At 28.3% G+C, this 18539-nt stretch overlaps 3 protein-coding genes across 3 annotated transcripts in view; 2 read left to right on the top strand and 1 right to left on the bottom strand.

Moving 5' to 3' along the window:
• Window positions 1–457, bottom strand: part of LOC123009578 (aquaporin AQPAe.a) — a 26157-nt gene extending 25700 nt beyond the window's left edge. Inside the window, exon 1 of the mRNA XM_044405984.1 lies at window positions 333–457. Within this exon, the coding sequence (XP_044261919.1) occupies window positions 333–336 (4 nt within the window). The 5' untranslated portion in view covers window positions 337–457. The remainder of the gene's footprint in view (window positions 1–332) is intronic.
• A 12169-nt stretch (window positions 458–12626) lies between these two features.
• On the top strand, window positions 12627–14597 carry LOC123009846 (dynein regulatory complex subunit 4). Its single transcript, XM_044406391.1, has 9 exons — window positions 12627–12766; window positions 12817–13046; window positions 13097–13358; window positions 13404–13522; window positions 13571–13712; window positions 13764–13931; window positions 13982–14068; window positions 14118–14318; window positions 14362–14597. Exons 1-9 carry the CDS (start codon window positions 12764–12766, stop codon window positions 14578–14580), a joined length of 1431 nt encoding a protein of 476 aa, XP_044262326.1. The 5' UTR covers window positions 12627–12763; the 3' UTR covers window positions 14581–14597.
• A 3433-nt stretch (window positions 14598–18030) lies between these two features.
• Window positions 18031–18539, top strand: part of LOC123010176 — a 2529-nt gene continuing 2020 nt past the window's right edge. Inside the window, exons 1-4 of the mRNA XM_044406875.1 lie at window positions 18031–18099; window positions 18251–18349; window positions 18404–18464; window positions 18510–18536. Coding sequence (XP_044262810.1) covers window positions 18031–18099; window positions 18251–18349; window positions 18404–18464; window positions 18510–18536 — 256 coding nt within the window. The remainder of the gene's footprint in view (window positions 18100–18250; window positions 18350–18403; window positions 18465–18509; window positions 18537–18539) is intronic.

Genomic DNA, 18539 nt, shown 5'->3' on the forward strand with positions numbered 1-18539 from the left:
TTTGTTTTTATAAAATTTTATTGTTGTTTAACACCCTAATTTAAAATTTTAATGAAAACAAGAAAAATAACACTTTAATACATTTTTTTATTAATAAATAGTCTTTGTCAAAATCCATGACGCAAATAGTTACATAAAATCCTAATCATTCTTTAATCACTTTATTATTGTTGCAACGAAGAATTTTTTACATATTCTTCTCCTAAAATGTCCAGTCATAACAATTTGTTTATTAATAGTTTACAAGCGGATATTATATAAGTAGATATAGTTAAGGTGCAATTTAACACCGATACTTAAGACAAATTGCTAATTACAACACTTTAACTTACCCATTATTAAATACGACAAAAATCAAAATTTTCTGCACTGTACCACACTTGTAGGTAATCGGTTTGCCAAAAGGCTTCCAGTTTTCAGGTTACTGATAAGCACTTATTGTTTTTAGCCGTATTTGTTTCCCTCTTGCGTGTTTTACTAGGTACATATTTAAAGTGATAAAATATCTTGACATAATATCAACAAAGAAGATCTTTGCGAGATGCATTGATCCTTCAGTTTTTTTCGTGACAGGATATAGCGTCATATTCCTTGTCACGGTCGAGTGTTGGTTTTCAGGATGTTATGAATTAAAGTGTGAACTGTATTGTTCTCTAATTGCGTTTTATTACTTCATTCCAATTCAAAAATTATGCAAATGAAAAAAAACCGCCGTTCTTATAAATCACGTTTTCCCAAACAAAAAATAAATTTAATAACAAAGGCACACAAAGTCGAGCAAATAGTCTATTTGGAAGCTAAATGTTTGTTCAAATTATCGCATGTATTTACCTTAATCATAAGTACGTTGCTACCTAATTTTATTAATTTTTCATAGTAGTGTTAAACGCCACGTCATAGAAATTTTATTGCAATTAACAGAGATGCATCGGAGTTAAAGATAAATCCAGTAAAGCTATTTTATTTCGTCGTTACACAATAAAACATATATTACAACACCAATTATTTATTTCTAAAAATGTTTGGGATTTAGGTATTAAATTTTTTAAAAATGTATTTTGAAAATACACTTTAATCTTTATTTCTTAATATCTTTAAGTACTTAAAAAAAAACAACAAGATAAAAGGATTTAAAAAGCTTCGATTGTAGCATATTTTTATTTTGTTTATCATTAATTTTAAGTATTATATAACAATTAAAAATCGATAATTTATGTATTATGATTTCAGATTATTTTTTATTAATTGTTTATAACTGCTTGCTTTAACTTTGTCCACCGTAGGATCAAATAAATGTGTCATCTCAATCTCTTAGTATTTATCAAAGCGTAAATTTTTTTTTGTTTATTGAAGAATTTTAGAAAATTATGCAAGAATTTAAAATTTATAGGGACTTTTATACAGAGCGTTTTACAACTTATGCGAAAAATTTTAGCTACCTTGTATGTGTTTTAATAAGAAGTCAGTTTCAGAAGAAATGTAACAAAAGTTTGAAAAAACTACTTTTATTAATTAGAGGTTGTTCTAAAAGTATTTTGATAGCTGAAACTGACATAGAAACACTGTACTCCACTTTCCCCCATACTCAAATGTTGATTAATTATTTGTTTTATACGGCAATGAAAGAAATGATTAATGCATAAAACTTATTTCAGTGTACAAAGAAAAAAACTAGTAAACTATAAAATCAACATTAGTTTGCATAATCGTACTAGCTTGAGGTTGTGTTTTCACTTCATTAAAAATTATTGCAATTATTGCATCTTGACTAAAATTATCTAATTTTAATTGTAGGATAGGTAATTAGTTAAAAGATGTGACTGATTTTCTATATTATTAATACAATTGTTCAACTGCATTTTTTGAATTGTATAAATCAAAATTTCTAAAAGTTTTTGTTAAGAATTAAATTAAAAAATAAAATAAAAATATAAACTTTTTAAAACGTAGTAACTTGTCCGAATGCAAGGTTATTTGTGTTAGCATTTTTTAATTCTTATTATTTTTATTTTATGTTGAAATGAAATTCATGATACGTTTTTAAATTGCAAATTATTTCTACAATAATGTGACAATTAAAATTATCACACTTAAACCTGAGCGTCGTAATTTCTCTAACTTTCTTCTAACATTTTAAATTACTAAATAACCTAAACAAATTGATTATGCATACAATCTTAATTTAATTATAGTAAATATTACGACTGAATTACAAAAATTAATATAATAAATCATACATTTATTAATTTTGTTGTGAACAAAGCATAATAAATTTCTCACAATGTTTGCAATTTGAACAATTAGGTCTTTTGAAACACTGTGATTGTTTAAAAAAAAATCTATAAATCAGAAGCACTGATAGTGTGTACTACATACCTACAGAGAGTAATTTATTGGTACATATTGTCTGCCGGAAGAATTAATTTGTACACAATAGCATGATGTGGAATGTTTGAGTTATTAAAGTTAAAAGTAATAATTAACAGGAATACAATTATTTATATTTATTTCCTATTGTTGAAGTAACATCAATGTACTATATGAGTAATACAAGTTCTCAAATTAAATTATTTGATCTGGGAAATAAAATCTAGAATCTGCTAACTACGTTTTAAATGATTTTTTTATTTCATAAAGGCAATAAATTTATTTTAGAGAAACTGTACAAGTTTCTAAACGTATTGGATGGCTAATTTATCAAGTTAACAAATTAAATTAAGTAGTATGTTTTCCTATTTTTAAAGAATTTTTTTTCTGTAAGTAACTATGTATTATTATGTCACTATACAGTTACAATAAGTGAATAGCATCGCAATAATTTAAAACGACTAATTATTATTATTATGTAGCATAGACATGAACTGTTCTATAGTTGTTACCTACTTAATTATGTAAGAATAATGTCAACAAATTTTTATTTTGTATATTAATTAAAACAGAAAAGATAATTTTGAAAATTTTGAATATTAGTAGTATTTGTGGTAACATTAATTATGTTATATATTATTCGAATTTTCTTAACTGATCAAAACGAAATATCTTTTAACTAATTTTACTTACATTTTTTCATTTTAGTTCTCTACAGTGAGAAGAAATGTAGAAAATTTAGTAAAAAAAATGAAACAAAAAAAGGCAATTGTAATTCACGTTATTTGTGAATGATAATTAATTATCAAAAATGTGCTGGTTTTGGGTTTATATGGGCAAAACACACTTTTTTCTTTAAAAAACAACATTTGGATAATTAGCAAATCTCATATACTCTTTAACAGATAGTTTTCCATGTAAGTAGGTACATTTTGCTAGTTTACAACATGAACTGATGTTTTTTTTTTCTATAATACAAATTTAGAAGGTGATTTTCTATATTTCTTCGAAACTGTGATTTTTTAGTTGCTTTCTGTTACAGAACTCAACTCACAATTTCATCTTACACGCTTATCTTTTTTAACAATTAGCCAAAACGAACAACAAAACATCCTCGAATAAAAACTTGGTAAAAGACAAAAAATATGTATTAATATTAAGGGAAATATTATATTCCACAAAGCTGCTTTTATAAAATTTCGACCATTTATGATTTTTATGAACTAGGTAATTAAAATACCAAAGTTTATTATGAAATACATACTTATGTAAATAGACATTTTTAAGTCGGGGAAAGATGGACCACATTTTGAAAAATGTGCTATAAAAGTTATGATCTTTATTTCAGTTTAAACGACAAATATTTTTTTCAAAATTAATATTTCCATGAAGGGCTTTTTAAATCAAAAGTTTATATATTTCCCGCAGATCTATCTTTTCCGGTTTCACCCTAGCAATTCCAAAAAAAAAAACTGGAAAACCAGATTTCTGTTAATAATAAAATAATAATGTTTTTGTGTTATAAAATTTACAAAATTTGTACACACATCAAAGAAAGATGTAGTACCTAAATTAATCACTTTTATAACTCAACTCCTTTAAACTCTAAAAGCTTTATCTTATTAATAAAGCTTTAATATTATTTCTAACTTGAGAAATTACGTTAGTCTAAACCATCGCCGTCTCCATAGAAATAATCCTTTTCTCGCCTGGGCATTTTTTGAGTTCAACTGATTCCCGTTGGCGCTTTAATCTGGGGAAAATTTTTGACAAATCCAGTTTTTTATCTTAAAGGGTTCAACCTCATAATATCATTTCTCCCTGGCGTATCTTGTTTTGTTGTATCCTTCCTTCCCAGCTTTTATTAATTGCGTTATTTTTCGTTAATAATTAAAACTCATTCAGTTTTTCCTTAGTAACCCCCGTAACTAAGAAAAAATCGGAATCACTGCTCCAATGCAATTTTTACGAAATGCCCAGGCGGGATATTGATACATTTGATTAAGGAGGCGGTGGTCTAAACAATATGAATTGGCAAATACAGGGTGCGCCAGAACTCGTGTCCCAGAGAAAAATACCATGCAAAATAAGATACCAAGAACATGGAAAAAATGTTTAAAAAATTCTGTCAAAAAATTTTCACATTTATTTTTTGACATTTGACATTTTTTATGCATATTTAATGATACTGATGATCTTCTATATGTTTTTTTTACAATTATTTAGTGAAGGTACAAAAATTTTGTTAATAAAAGCCACAAACAGAGTTACAGTTTCCTTGTTTTCGCTTCCAATAGCCAGTAGCAAAAAAACTTGAAAAATTATTTTTCCAACAGAAATAGAGTCAAAGTGCAAAATTTTAAAACTCTCATAATTTCGAAATTTTTATAGATAGAATTTTTTTAACATTTTTTTTATGTTCCTAGTATTTTACCTTACATGACATTTTTCTCTGGGGCGCGAGTTCTGGCGAACCCTGTATATTGATTTTAAACTACATATTTTCATTCATTTGTAACATTTTGACTGAGAAAATCTGTATTTTTGTTGTAAAGTGTCTCAAACTTGCTTATTTATCGATTTACTGTACTAGAACAGTTACAGCGAACAACTCCTGCATTAATAATTCGCAAAACAGTGTTAGTTTTAAATTCAAAATTGGTCAGTTGTTTCCTCACTGAATTTTAAATCGATATATTTAACCCTGTCCATGAAACCGTCAAATAAGTCTTCTCATTTGAAACAAACCGAACCTAAATTTATATCCTGTATGCCGTTAAAATAAACATAGCAATTCTAATATGAACTTAATAAAAGGTGAAAGCTTAGTATGAGTCGTGTTAACTTGACCCAAGTCCAGGGTTATACATTTTATAGTGAGTGTATTGTCATCTCCTGCAATTACCGTTCTAAAATCGAATTGAAATTCAAGCAACACATAATCTTGTATTAAAATTTCGCAAATATTTTTTCAGATAAATCTATTGCGGTTGACAGTTCATACCGCATATTAAATTCGCGAATTGCTCAATGAGTTTTTCAGAACGGAAATTTTGCAAGAATCTGTCTCATCTTGATACATTTCTTAAATTTAAAATAACACAACAAAAAAGTAATTGATGTTATGTAATTCGGAGCTGTCCATGATACACTTAAACTTATAAAAACAATATTTACCTGTTGCAAAATGTTGCTAATTTTAATCATTAAACCATAAAGATATTAGACCCACCGTTTATGATTCTCCCCGCCAATAACTTGATTACGTTCTATAAATTGCATTTGTTTTAATAAAAATCATAAACGATAAAATTTATTTAGCATTGTTATTTCACGTTTTGCAAAAAACATTTAAAAACATTCTCTTTTATTGTGATGGTAACATTTTGCTTCTCCTATTACTTTATTATATATTTAAATATTCAAAGCATAATCTTCGATAATTGCAAAGCTCCATCACTACCAAGGTTACTAAACGTTGACTTTTTAAAAGATGTTCCGACATTGTTATGGAATTTTATTCGTGTTTGGAATAAAAGTAAATACATTAAATTCTAATTCAATTTCTCAGCGGTGGAAAAATTTGAGAACAGGTACAAATTTCGTGTTTGTTTTATCTTAAAATACTGACGTATTAATAATCGATTTAAATTAAATGTGTCTAAGAAGAACATAACGACCGATGGAGTTGTTTAATTTTCTGCAGTTGTTATGGCCCTTTATATTAATAAAATTAAATTAATTACATTACCATATGAAGAAATAATTTTTTTAACACTAAATTGTATTGTTTCTATGGTGTATTTAAGCTTATCTCTTATGTTACCCCTAATATATAGGGCTTTCATTTCAAAAGGAGCCAGTCTCAATAAATTTTGACATTGAATAAATGTATTTTCAAGCAAAAACAGGTCGATTAGGATCGCGAGGGGGAAGTTGAAAACCAACATTAGTTACATTTTAGGATTCATCCCTTAGTTGCTAGCCATGTCTACTTTAAAATGACACTCCCTACTCTTTAAATCATTTTTGGAAAGGGAAAAAGCGAGCGTATCTAACTCTTAAAAAAAAATTTGTTGTCGATTTGTTTTTGAGTTAGGGGTGGTTTAATTTTTGAAATTTTTAGTCCTAGTAGCCTTTGATTCAACTCAATTTAATTTAAATAAAAAATATGTCGATTTCGGTTCCGATGGGAGAATTCAAAACCACCATAAAATACGTTTTAGGTTTCATCCCCTAGTCACTAACCCCTTACATTAAAATTTCAGAAAACACATCCAACACATTTTTGGATAGGGGGAAAAAGCTTATCTAACCGTAATGAAAAAAAAATATTTTGTCGAATATTTAATCGACCTGTTTTTGCTTGAAAATACATTTACTCAATGTCAAAAGTTATTGAGACTGGCTCCTTTTGAAATGAAAGCCCTGTATGCTCTTCTATAAAATACGTCGTCAATCACAACGTATTTTATAAGTATATAAAATACTTTTGTCTTGGAATTTTATCAATTTTGACATTACTTTGACAAATTTCTTTACAACAACAATTTTTGAATTTAAACCTAATATTATTGTTGTAAAAATGTTTGAAGACAACACAATTTTATAGTTTAAAACTCTTGTTGTCTTAATAGCTATTTGGATTCTAAAAAACTCAATATTTAAAGATTTAAATTGTCAAAACTGTCAAAAAACCGTGCGTTAAAGAAACAACCCTGTGTGTTATTAACAACTTAACGGTTGTAAATTGTTGAATGTTATTCATACCATAACCAACGCGGAACAAACTACAACTAAGTACAGTTACGGAATTAAAATTTCGGGCAGTATTGTCATTTTCATAATGTAAACTGTAAAACAACCTTTACATTAATAACCTCATTTTTTACTCTTGTCATGTTTATATCATTTTGACTTACCTATTTACTTTCAAAAATAGCTCACTGACAGAAAAGTTTAATTGTCAAATGTCAGTCATGATGACAGTAAAAGGTAGTTTACAGTGAACTTTTTGAAGTGACAAAAAAATACTGCCCGAAATTTTAATTCCGCAACTGTACGTTGCTATAATTATCCGATTTTGTCGAAATAAAAGGTGAAAAGACTACGAATCAACAAATTTTATTTAGTTTAGTATGCGGTATGTAGCAGGGATGAGTACAGGGAGTTTTATTAAAGTAATTAAAGGAATTTTATAATACTAACAAAAAATGAAATTTTGATCAAACAGTTTGTTCGTCTTGAAAAAAAAACAAAGCCCTTTTTATCCAAAAACATTGTGGCGTTATTCTCTATATTCATAGCTTTCATAAAGGCTTACTTTCTCCTGTTTATTTACTCTTAAAAAACCGTCAAGCCCATCATATTCTTTTAAAACTGCAATGTAAGAAGATGCCATAAATTTTCAATAAATAGTGAACTTTGTAGGTGTATGCATAATTTGTACCGAACATTTCTAATTACTGTTATTATTAAGAGTTATGTGAATCAATTTAATGTTAGCATCGCACACTTTACAAATAAGAGGTACAAGTAATAACAAATAATTAGCAATAAACATATTCATATCTGACCTATTTTAATTAAAACCTGCACCTCTTCAACCTTGGAAGTATTAATAATTGCGAAAGAAATTTTTACCTACTTAAAATTTAACAAAAGGGACTAGAATTTTTACGTTTGGTATTTTTCTTCCAATTATCTCCATTGTTTATTTATGTACTTTGTACATTTTATTTCTAAGCCATTCCTAAGGTTTTTTATTGTTCTTGGAGTCGTGATAAATCAATCAATGTTGTGTGGATTTTTGTAGATATGACACAGATCTTAATTAAAAATATTTGAACACGTGTATTTTTAACGATTGTTTAAATATTGCAAAAATTTGAATTAGAATTATGCAGTTTGTAAATTGTAAAATAATTAGACATGGTTAGTCATTTGATCGTGAAGGGAAGAAGAGAGAGAAGTGAAAGTTATTGAATGCTATAAATAGGAAAATTTAATTTATTCCAAAGAAGCTGTTTAATTTTTTTGTGATTAGAATTTTATCGAAACACGCGATTCATGATAAAACAATTCTGCAAAAGTTTGTTAACAAATGTTATTTTGAAATTTGTATTCATTTTCAGGATTAGCAGTTATTTGAATTCACGACTGGCGTGACATACAGTTTTCCTGACCTTCAAGTTCTGTTATTATTTGAGCGGAAGTTTTAGTTTTGTTGATGATGTGTGGAATCTAGATAAAAATCTGTTTTGTTTGTTTTGAGATAATTCTAGTCGTGATCTGCTTTGTAGTGTAAAATGCATAATACATATCGTACACAGAAGTCAGTTTAATTTAATTTTTTTTAAATTGCAACAACTTTTTTCCAGTAAACAATAAATGCAGGAATCAATTAGAACATGAAATTCATCTTAACATACGCCATAATACAATTATAAAGGTAAAAATTTAATTAAACTCATTACTATGTCGTTGTTTTTTCATTACTTTTAAAACATTGAAACTAGCACTAATAAAATATACATTAACATTATAAGGAAAGGAAAAACAAGTAGCAATTTGAAAAATTATTGTTTTATTATTACGCTAACAATGCAAAAAGTATATAAATTTAAGAGTGGTAATTAAATTGACACTACAATACTAATTGTATTAATATAAAACACAAAATTAATTATTTGTTTTAATAAAATTTTAATGTTTTTTACATTTTACGTAAATATAGACAACTAGTAAACATGTAGATACTTAATTAGTATGTTAAAAATGTTACATAATAGTTAGAATTAATTGCGGAACAGATAATAAATTAATCTCAATAATGTCAGAAATACTGATAATCATATATTAAATAAGATTAGGTTAATCGAATATAATTTTTAGCAAAACTACCTACGACTATTGTATCCCAGAGAAAAATACCAAGTAGGTACTAATTAATATAAGATAAATTACAAGAAATATGGAAAAAATGTTATAATTTTACATGATTTTTGCTGCAGGCTATTAGAAGAGGAAACAAAGAATGTTTCACGTTATTTGTAGCTTTTATTGAGAAAGTTTTTATTTCTTTACTGTATAACTATGAAACATTAAATGGAAATGAAAAAATTAAATGTTAAAAAATAAATGTCAAAATTTTTTGAAAAGTAGATAAAAAATTCAAACATTTTTTCCATGTTCTGATGTCTTATCTTATTTGGTATTTTTCTCTAAAAGGCGAGTTCTGAAACACTCTGTATAATTCGTTGCTTTATCAAAAAATATTAATATTGTGTTACATTCAATATGGCAAGTTTTGTTAGTAAAAACTCAAATAGATAATATATTTTATTTGCCATCGTCAAAAAAATTACACTTTTCTGTCTAGATTACTTTAACTTAAAGTTTTATTTTTAAGCCTAAAAATAAAGCTCTTATGCTTAGGTGTTAAAAAATTAGAAATGTAAGTTTTTATGTTTGCGTATAAATTATTATTATTATTATAGTTACATATTTACCCATAATTTTTAATTTATCTGAAGAAATTTGCGTATATGTACCTAAAATTGTAGGTACATAATTTTATGGTATTCCGGGTAAAAGTAACTTTATATGGCTTAGCTGAATTATTTGCCTCAATATGTTCAGCAAAATAAACGTTTAGGTTCGGCACATAATCTACTATTTTAGAAGTAGATTCGTTTTTATTTTTTGAATTGCATTTTTATCTGAACATAAATTAATAAAAACCAATTTTGCAAGAAGCAGAAAAATTAATTGTTAACTTCTGACATTTAATTTATTTTAAAAACATACTTACATCTATGCAACCACATATTTACCTTGTGGTATACCTAGTTGTCAACACTGATACCTTTGTACGAGTATAAGCATAAGCTTCAGCAACTATAAAAAAGTGCAGCTAGCTGACTTGACATCCAATTTGGGTTTTGAATATATTTTTTTAATAAAAACATCAATAATTATCTGACAAATTTATTTCTGGGAAATCAACTTTTAATTTAACAAAAAATCTGATACAAAATCAGTTACTGAAAATACTGTAATAGTGAAATATCAAGTTTTTGAAAGTTCGGATCCCTCAAAAATCGCAAAAACTTTTGATGTGTGGGTTTCCAAAAGTAAATCATGCTCTAATAAGTACATTACAATTGGTTAAAATGTTGTACCATGACAAGTTCTCAAACTGTAGATTAATTTTGAACGTTTTTGAACACTTATTTTCAAATAAATTGATCAGTTATCTGGTGGAATCTGGTTGACTGGAAATAGCCTGGAGTGCCTCAGATTCAATGAAATGCTACGTAAAATCACCTGGAAAATCTGATTACGCTAACCGTTTTGACCTAACATACATACATCTAGACTTGCAAAAAAACATTTAAAAATTAAAAAAAAAGTCAACCCAGACTTTTCAAAACAAAAGACGGTTGGGGAGACTAAGAAAGTGTCAGATGTACTAGATTAAAAAATTTCTAGTCTTGCGAAAAAACATTTAAAAATTTCTCAAAGGAATGCTTCAATTAAAAAAATGTCAATCCAAACTAATCAAAACATCGTGAACACATATCGAAAAATGCTACGCAAGGGGTGCGTCTTTTAATAGGTTTTTTTTTCATATTTCCGAAATCATTTTAGAAAAAATTTCAAAGTTTGGTACAGATGATAACTTTTATACACCTAAACAAGTAGAAAAATAAAATGTTGAAATTTTTAATTAGGGGCTTCCTAAAGTAGATGGGATTAGGATAAAAATTTACTCTAACTATATTGCCTGTGGTTTCTTGCCACTTTCAGCAACAAAATTTCATAGTTTTTCATAAGAAGTCTTTTAAGTTTTTCCGATACAATTTATGGATTTTTAGTTAAAATCGATTTAAAAATTTATGTTACAGACCATAACCAGCATAAAAATTAAAAATTAAATTTGTTTTACAGTTTAGGATGCCCCTGATTAAAAATTTTGTTATTTGGCATTTGTTTAGGTGAACATATAAAGGTACCAAATTTTGTAATTTTATCTATTCTGAAATATTAGGAAAAACTCTTTAAAAAACGTACCTTTTTTAGGGGGTGTAGCTCCCTTTCATAGCATTTTTCAAAACACTTTTGTCTTAAAATTAAATATTCTATCAACTTTTTAAATTTGTACCTAACAATAAAAATGAAACAATGTAATTAACGCTTGAAAAATTAATTCACAAAAATTTAAAATTAACTCACTAAAATAACAAAAAAACTAAATTTTTAACGCTTATAACACTATATAACAAAGTGCTCAACATTTGGTGGGGGGGGGGGGGGGTTGAACTCCCTAATCCCCCCCCTTGAGTACGGCCCTGAATTGGGGAGACTAAGAAAGTGTCACAAGTGCTGGATTAAAAAATTTCTAGACTAGCAAAAAAAAATTATTTAATTTCTTAAAAAAATGCTTGAATTAAAAAATGTCAATCCAGACTTTTGAAAACATCGTGTTACAAAAGACAGTTGGGGAGTCAGATGTACTGAATTAAAAAATTTCTAGACTTGCAAAATAACATTTAAAGATTTTGAGTTATGATGTTTTTTATTTAAAGAAAATTGGAAAAAAAAACACTTCTCTATCCAAAACAAAACTTCAATCGATTCCAAGTTTTCAATACTCAATAAATGATTAAAAACAGATTTTGATTCTTTTGTAATTTTCCGTGAAACTTATACAAGGTGAGCCTGACCAAATTCTCGATGCAACCACCATTACTCTTCGCAAGTTAAAATATTTTGCGACAACTGTAATGTTGGTTGCATCAAAAATTTGGTCAGGCTCATGATTCCTCGTAAAGCACCCTGTAGTTTAAAAAAAAAACAGGCGTTTGAACTTTTGGAAAAACTAAACAGTTTTACGTTTTCCAAGCCACAATCACAACGAAACAATTGGCGACGACCTTTATTGTTGTAAGATGGGAAATTAAAGGTCCTTCAAAATGTAGGTTACGTAATTTCGGATACCGGATGTCTATTAAAAAAATCGTACTACCAAAAACTTGAGAACCGGACCAAATGATATTTCTTGCACTTCTAGAAGTCTTAAAGAGTGGTGCAAAATGTAATTGTCAAGTTTGAAAAAAACAAAATTTTTGGAGGTGAAAACAAATTGTTTAATTTACCATCCATTTTGAAAACAAAAAATTATCTTCGTCACGATGTTCTCTGTTTGTTTTCTTTATTTATAATTTTTAAATTGTCATTTCGATGTCAATTTTTTGACAAAATATTTATGTCATTTGAAACGTTTAGGAAAAAGACTCAAAGAAATCGATGCGCGGATAGCAACCGCGTTACTACGAAAACACGAGTTGGGTGAAGAATTGTTAGCTAGCTCAATCACTCTCGACTTCACAAAATGGTTTTGTACTTTGTAGATTATCTAAAATCATTCTGATTAATTTTTTTCAGCCCCCTAAAAAGAAAGGAGGAAAGGGCAAAGGCGGTTCGGGCAACATTATCGATGGGGTGGACACAACACAGATGACTCGAGAGCAGCTCGAGGTCTTCTGTCACCGAATAAAAGAAGAAAACGAACGAGAAAGAGAAGAACGAAATTTCTTCCAACTTGAAAGAGATAAATTACGAACGTTTTGGGAAATCACAAAAAATGAACTTGAAGAAGCTAAAGCAAAACTCAGGTAAAATAAACACCATTCATGAAAAAGAATACTAAAATAAAAGCTTTTAGAAACAAAGATCGGCAAATTGAAGAAGCAGCTGAGAAAAATGACGAAGAACTGAAATTTTATAAACAAAAAGTCAAGCACCTGCAATACGAACATCAAAATAATTTAACAGAATGTAAAGCTGAAGCGCTAGTGTCGCTAAAAATGTCCCAGGATGACCACACTGAACAGGAAAGAGAGTTGTTGAGAGATAAAAGAGACCTAAAAGCGCAAATACGTGAACAAGAAGTTGCTCATCAAGATCAAATCAAATCCCTGAAATTGGTACGATTTGTTTTAATTGAAAAGTAAGATAAATGATGATTTTAGCAACACAGTGAAGAAATAAGCAACATAAGAAATCAATTTGAACTAAAAGAAAAAGAGTTGGAAAATAAATATGAAAAGAAATTTGCTGATCTCAAACAAGAATTAAATATAAAACATACGTAAGCATTTTCTAATAAAATAGAAAAATATTAAAAACATTATTTCAGTATGGAAATGTCCGAGTTAGAAGAGCGGAAAAATAATCAAATTACTGATCTTACAAAGCACCACGAGAAAGTATTTAATGAAATGAAAAACTATTACAATGACATTACTTTAAACAACTTGGCGTTAATAAGCAGCTTAAAAGTAAGGATTTTTTCCAAAAATTGAGTGTTACTTTTAAATTTTAAATTTTAGGACCAAATGGAAGTTCTTCGGAAGCAAAACGAACGAATGAGTAAGCAAGTCGCTGATATAACAGCTGAAAACAAGCGACTCACTGAGCCTTTAAAACAGGCACAAATTGATGTTGCTGAATACAAAAGACAACTTGAACATTACGAGAAAGACAAGTTATCACTGGCGGTAACAATTTATCCACTGAAAATTATTTTAAACCAAGTATCGAATTTTAGAACACAAAGGCTAAACTATCAACTACAAAACAGGAGTTGGATGATTTGAGATGGGCAAATGACGCGTTACAATTAAGATTTGAGAAGGTAATCGTCCTTTTGTGTGTTTCAAAGTACTTCAGATGAGTTGTTTTAGCTCGAGGCTGAAAAGGACGAGTTGAGTCGAAGATTCATCGACGCAATCTTAGACGTTCAGCAAAAAACTGGCCAGAAAAATATGCTACTGCAGAGACGTGTTCAAACTTTAACAAATGTTGCAGAATACAGAGATGTGATAATTGGAGAATTGAGAGCGTTAACGTCGGAAGATATCACAGCCAAAAACTTGAAATTAGAGGTGACTTGAGAATTTTTGCTTGGTCTTAATTAAAAAATTCTAGAAAGTTTTAGCAAGGAAAAATACGGTCATTCACGATTTGCAGTATGAGCTAGCCAGAGTGTGCAAAGCTCACGATGACCTTTTGGACACTTACGAAGATAAATTGCAGCAATATGGGATTCCCAAAGAGGAGTTGGGGTTTGTTCCACTGAGGATATTGCAGGATGGACAAGGAGGGCTACCGAAAGGGCCGGCAGGGCTTGTCACAAAAAATCGATAGTTATTGTGTGAATAAATGCCAGAATTGAAGTGTTTGTTTTATTTCCTAACCAAAACTTAAACAAAAATAAATAAATGACGAAAAAGAACAAAAAACTTGAGGTGGTAAAGTTAAAGATAGTATGTAGGTAAGAAAGTAAAAAAAATAACCAAAACGTAGACCAAAATTTTCAAAAATTAAACTGTTGACAAAAGATAAAAATAAACAAAGACATAAAACACCACATTTAAACTTCTGACATTAAACTTCTGAGAAAATCTTAATTAAGTTAAGGTATGACAAAAATATCCTTAAATTAAAATATTAAGAGAAAGAAAGAGGCAGTAAAATATGGCATATGACAAAATAAGTAGGTATAATTATCATTACAAAAGTATTAGAAGAGAACAATAATTCAAAATTGAAGACCATTTATTTTAAAATAAAATAACCTAATTAGATCTCATTATTGAGAATTAAAAAAATATATATTATTTAAAATACAGGGTAACAAGTAAATAATAATAATTTAATTTTTTAAGATCCTGAGGAGTTTTAAACACATTTTTTCAAAGGAAAGCGCTAAGCAAAAAAATTCATTTAACATTTAAGTTTAAGATTCGTAAATATTGTAACGTTATGACATTACCACCCTGTATAAATCTACCAAATAAATTACAACATTTTTATATAATATAAAAAACTATTATGACATTTAAAAGAAAAAAAAAATGAATTCAAAAACAAAAACTTGAATAAATCAATTTTTTTAATCTTTGTTTAAACTTTTTTATTCTGAGAAATTGCTATAAATTGCTAATTGAATTTTTAATAAGTTCATATTTATGAATTATGGATGTTGGTTGCTATTTTCACTAATGTGCACACAATTTACAAAATAACATGAATCAAAATACAGACTGTTCCGGCTAAACCCCACATTAAAAGTATTAGGAGTTTCAACAGTGATATTTATTTAAAATTTTAACTATAGCCATAATTGTTTAAACCTTAGTCAATAAAAATATTTTCAAGATGGCAGTACTTCCGGTTAAATCGGAAATGGGTATCAACTTTGTTATTTTAAATAGAACGTTATGTTTTTTAATGCGTTTTTGGATTACTTAAGTGATTTAGAGAGAATTTTTTCCAATACCCAAATTTCACCGTTTTTGAAATATTTAGACTTTTTTGATATTTTGTAAATTTGCATCTTCCTCTCCAAAAATCAGTAACTCTACCATTTATAATTATATTGAAATTGTATTTGGGGATATAAAAAAAGAAAGGTTAAATCTTCCAAAATTTAATTTTAATTTAATTCCAAAATTTTTATTTTTTCTGCAATAAATGAAAGAGAATCTAATTCTGCATCAATCTGTATCAACATTTTCTATACCTAAATTTAATGATTTTCAATTTTCATTACTATCCATGATAGGCTTCGCATAGCCATGAAAATATTCTGACTGAAGTTTTTTTTTACAATTGTGTTATGCTTTTCGTAAATACAAATTAAATTTATTTAATCTGAATTTGAATAACTTTGATGTTCTATTTTTTTCCAATTTCTGTGACAACCTATGCTAAAGTAGCTAATGAATTTGTCACAATATCAAAAAAAGTTACTATAACTTGTAAACTATCAAACATAGGTATAGAGAATGTTAATACAGATCAAAGCAAAACTAAATTCTGCTTCATTTAGTGAAGAAAAAACTGGGGTGTTGAGTTGAGTCAAGGGTATTTGAAATTTCCTAAACGTAACATTACCTTATGGCGATTTGTTAATTATTTTTCCAATTACAGATACACGAAAAACAAGATCTAACCTTTTTCTCTCGGATACCTAAATACGATTTTAACATAATAAAAAATAGTACAGTTATCGATTTTTGAATAGAAAAATCCAAATCCTAAAATTTTTAAGAAGATATAAATATTTCAAAAACGGTTAAACTTGGGAATAGGGAGGAACTAATAAAAACTCACTCAAAATCACTTGAGTACTCCAAAAACGCAATAAAAAACATACCTTTCTATTTAAAATAACGAAGTTGTTATCCACTTCCGAGGTAACAGGAAGTGCCGCCATCTTGAAAATATTTTTATTGAGCAGAACCTAACCGATTATGGCTATAAACATAATTTTAGATGTTATAACTTTCAATACTTGTAATGTGTAACATCTACTTGGCGTACTACTTAAAGACGTATGTCGCATGGGAATTTGTGTGTCAGCTAGATGTCAAAGTATTATTTTAAACGTCTAAAAACATCCTAAAATAGTATATTGTAGCTGTTTATTCACACAAATCGTTCACCCCAGTTTCCAGTCATAATTTACATAAAAATTTACCGACATTTATCATATGTCTTCATGACTTTTAATATTCTGCAGACACACGTTTTAAATTTCTAGGTCTTTTGATAGACACACTCTTTGTACACTGACGGACACGGAATTTTGAACGATTTGTCGTTCGAATGACATAAAAATGTAAAACGGGCCTTAGGCAACTAACCTCACTTTCGGTTTTTGTAATTTTTATCCTGGTAACTAGAGAATAAATGGCAATAACAAATCAAAATAATTTATTGAACTTATATAAAAACACGTATTGCTGGCATTACTGTTTCGGAAAATTGACGCCAAAAATAAATTTCAACTAAAACTTTCAAATTTTAGTTCCAAACGTCAATCATAGTGACAATAAAGCGTGGCTTGACATTTTTTGAACTGACATAAATTTTATGTCCAAAATTCCGTGTTCGCCACTGTATAACCTTACTTTATTGCAAAACTGCTAAACTAAACTTATTTTATTCGAGTTTTTCCTTTTTCTAAATGTTAGGGAACTTCGAAGAATCAACATAAAAAGTAATAATGTAACGCCTACGTTAATAGATAATAACATGAAACCGTGATTATAAAACCACATTCACAAGTAATAACTACACAAACAGCAAGAAAAACCTTATTCACGTTAGCGTGACTCTTCTAATAATGTTAGGATATATTCGTAGCGGTTTCTTCATAAATTTTTGCACATATTTTTGCAAATAAATAAGAGAAATTAAGTCCATAATAAGTTCATGTATTTTAAATTAATTCCGTTAATTATTTCAATTAAAAAACACTACAAACTATATCCTCAACATTTCCGTGTGAGTTTTTGATTTATTAAAATTTTCTCTATTAATTTTTGCACTTGCTTTCTAGTTTATTTTGATGACATACCTAGGTTTTAATTTCAGTACCAGATCCCCAGTTACGTAATTCACGTAATCACGAATGAAAAAGAAATCAAAACATTTTTGTACGAAATGACCTACAAGAAATTAATTAACATCTGTCAAGGTCATTAACCTGTGCAGCCTTGAATAAAAAAATGTAAACAAAACGCTGCATTGTAGACGTAAAAGGTAAAAGTTTGTAAAAATCAGTGGCGTAGTAATTCAAATTAAAATATGAACAAAAATGGGGAGAAATTGTATCGCGAATTGACGAAAGTTACAGAATCGTCGATGAATGTGATTGTATGAAAAAAAAAATCTAATTGGTTCAAGAAACGGAAAGTAGACCGTATTTTGTTAATAAGATGCCTCTCATCGCACACATGCTTAGAGAAAGACTTTCGCCGCCGCCACCACCTTCTTTTACCAGTCGACTGTCCCGTTCTTTTCGTAGTGGAAGTGCAAATATAAAACCAACCCATTTCCATCCTGCATCAGTCTACTTTCAACTGTGTTTTGTACTGTTTTCATATTGATTGGGACAATGTATACGGTGAGAAAATTTTAACAAAAATTTTAAGTACCAAAATTTTTAATGACATTTCAGAAATTTCTGATTGCTGCTGTAACACTAGGACTAGTCGCGTCTGAACCAACGCAAATTGACTGTAAGTTTTTCAATCAATTTACGACAAAATAATGTTTTTTTTAAGTGGGTAGTTACGGCGGTGGAGGAGGCGGCG

Source organism: Tribolium madens, unplaced genomic scaffold (genome assembly GCF_015345945.1).
Source record: "Tribolium madens isolate multiple individuals breed KSU strain unplaced genomic scaffold, Tmad_KSU_1.1 Scaffold_7;HRSCAF=85;Tcas5.2_LG10, whole genome shotgun sequence".
Taxonomy (NCBI): domain Eukaryota; kingdom Metazoa; phylum Arthropoda; class Insecta; order Coleoptera; family Tenebrionidae; genus Tribolium; species Tribolium madens.

Coding starts and splice junctions, on each gene's coding strand:
- LOC123009846 (XM_044406391.1), top strand. Junction 13,047..13,096: donor GAAGCTAAAGCAAAACTCAG/GTAAAATAAACA, acceptor AAAAGCTTTTAG/AAACAAAGATCGGCAAATTG. Junction 14,069..14,117: donor TACAATTAAGATTTGAGAAG/GTAATCGTCCTT, acceptor GAGTTGTTTTAG/CTCGAGGCTGAAAAGGACGA.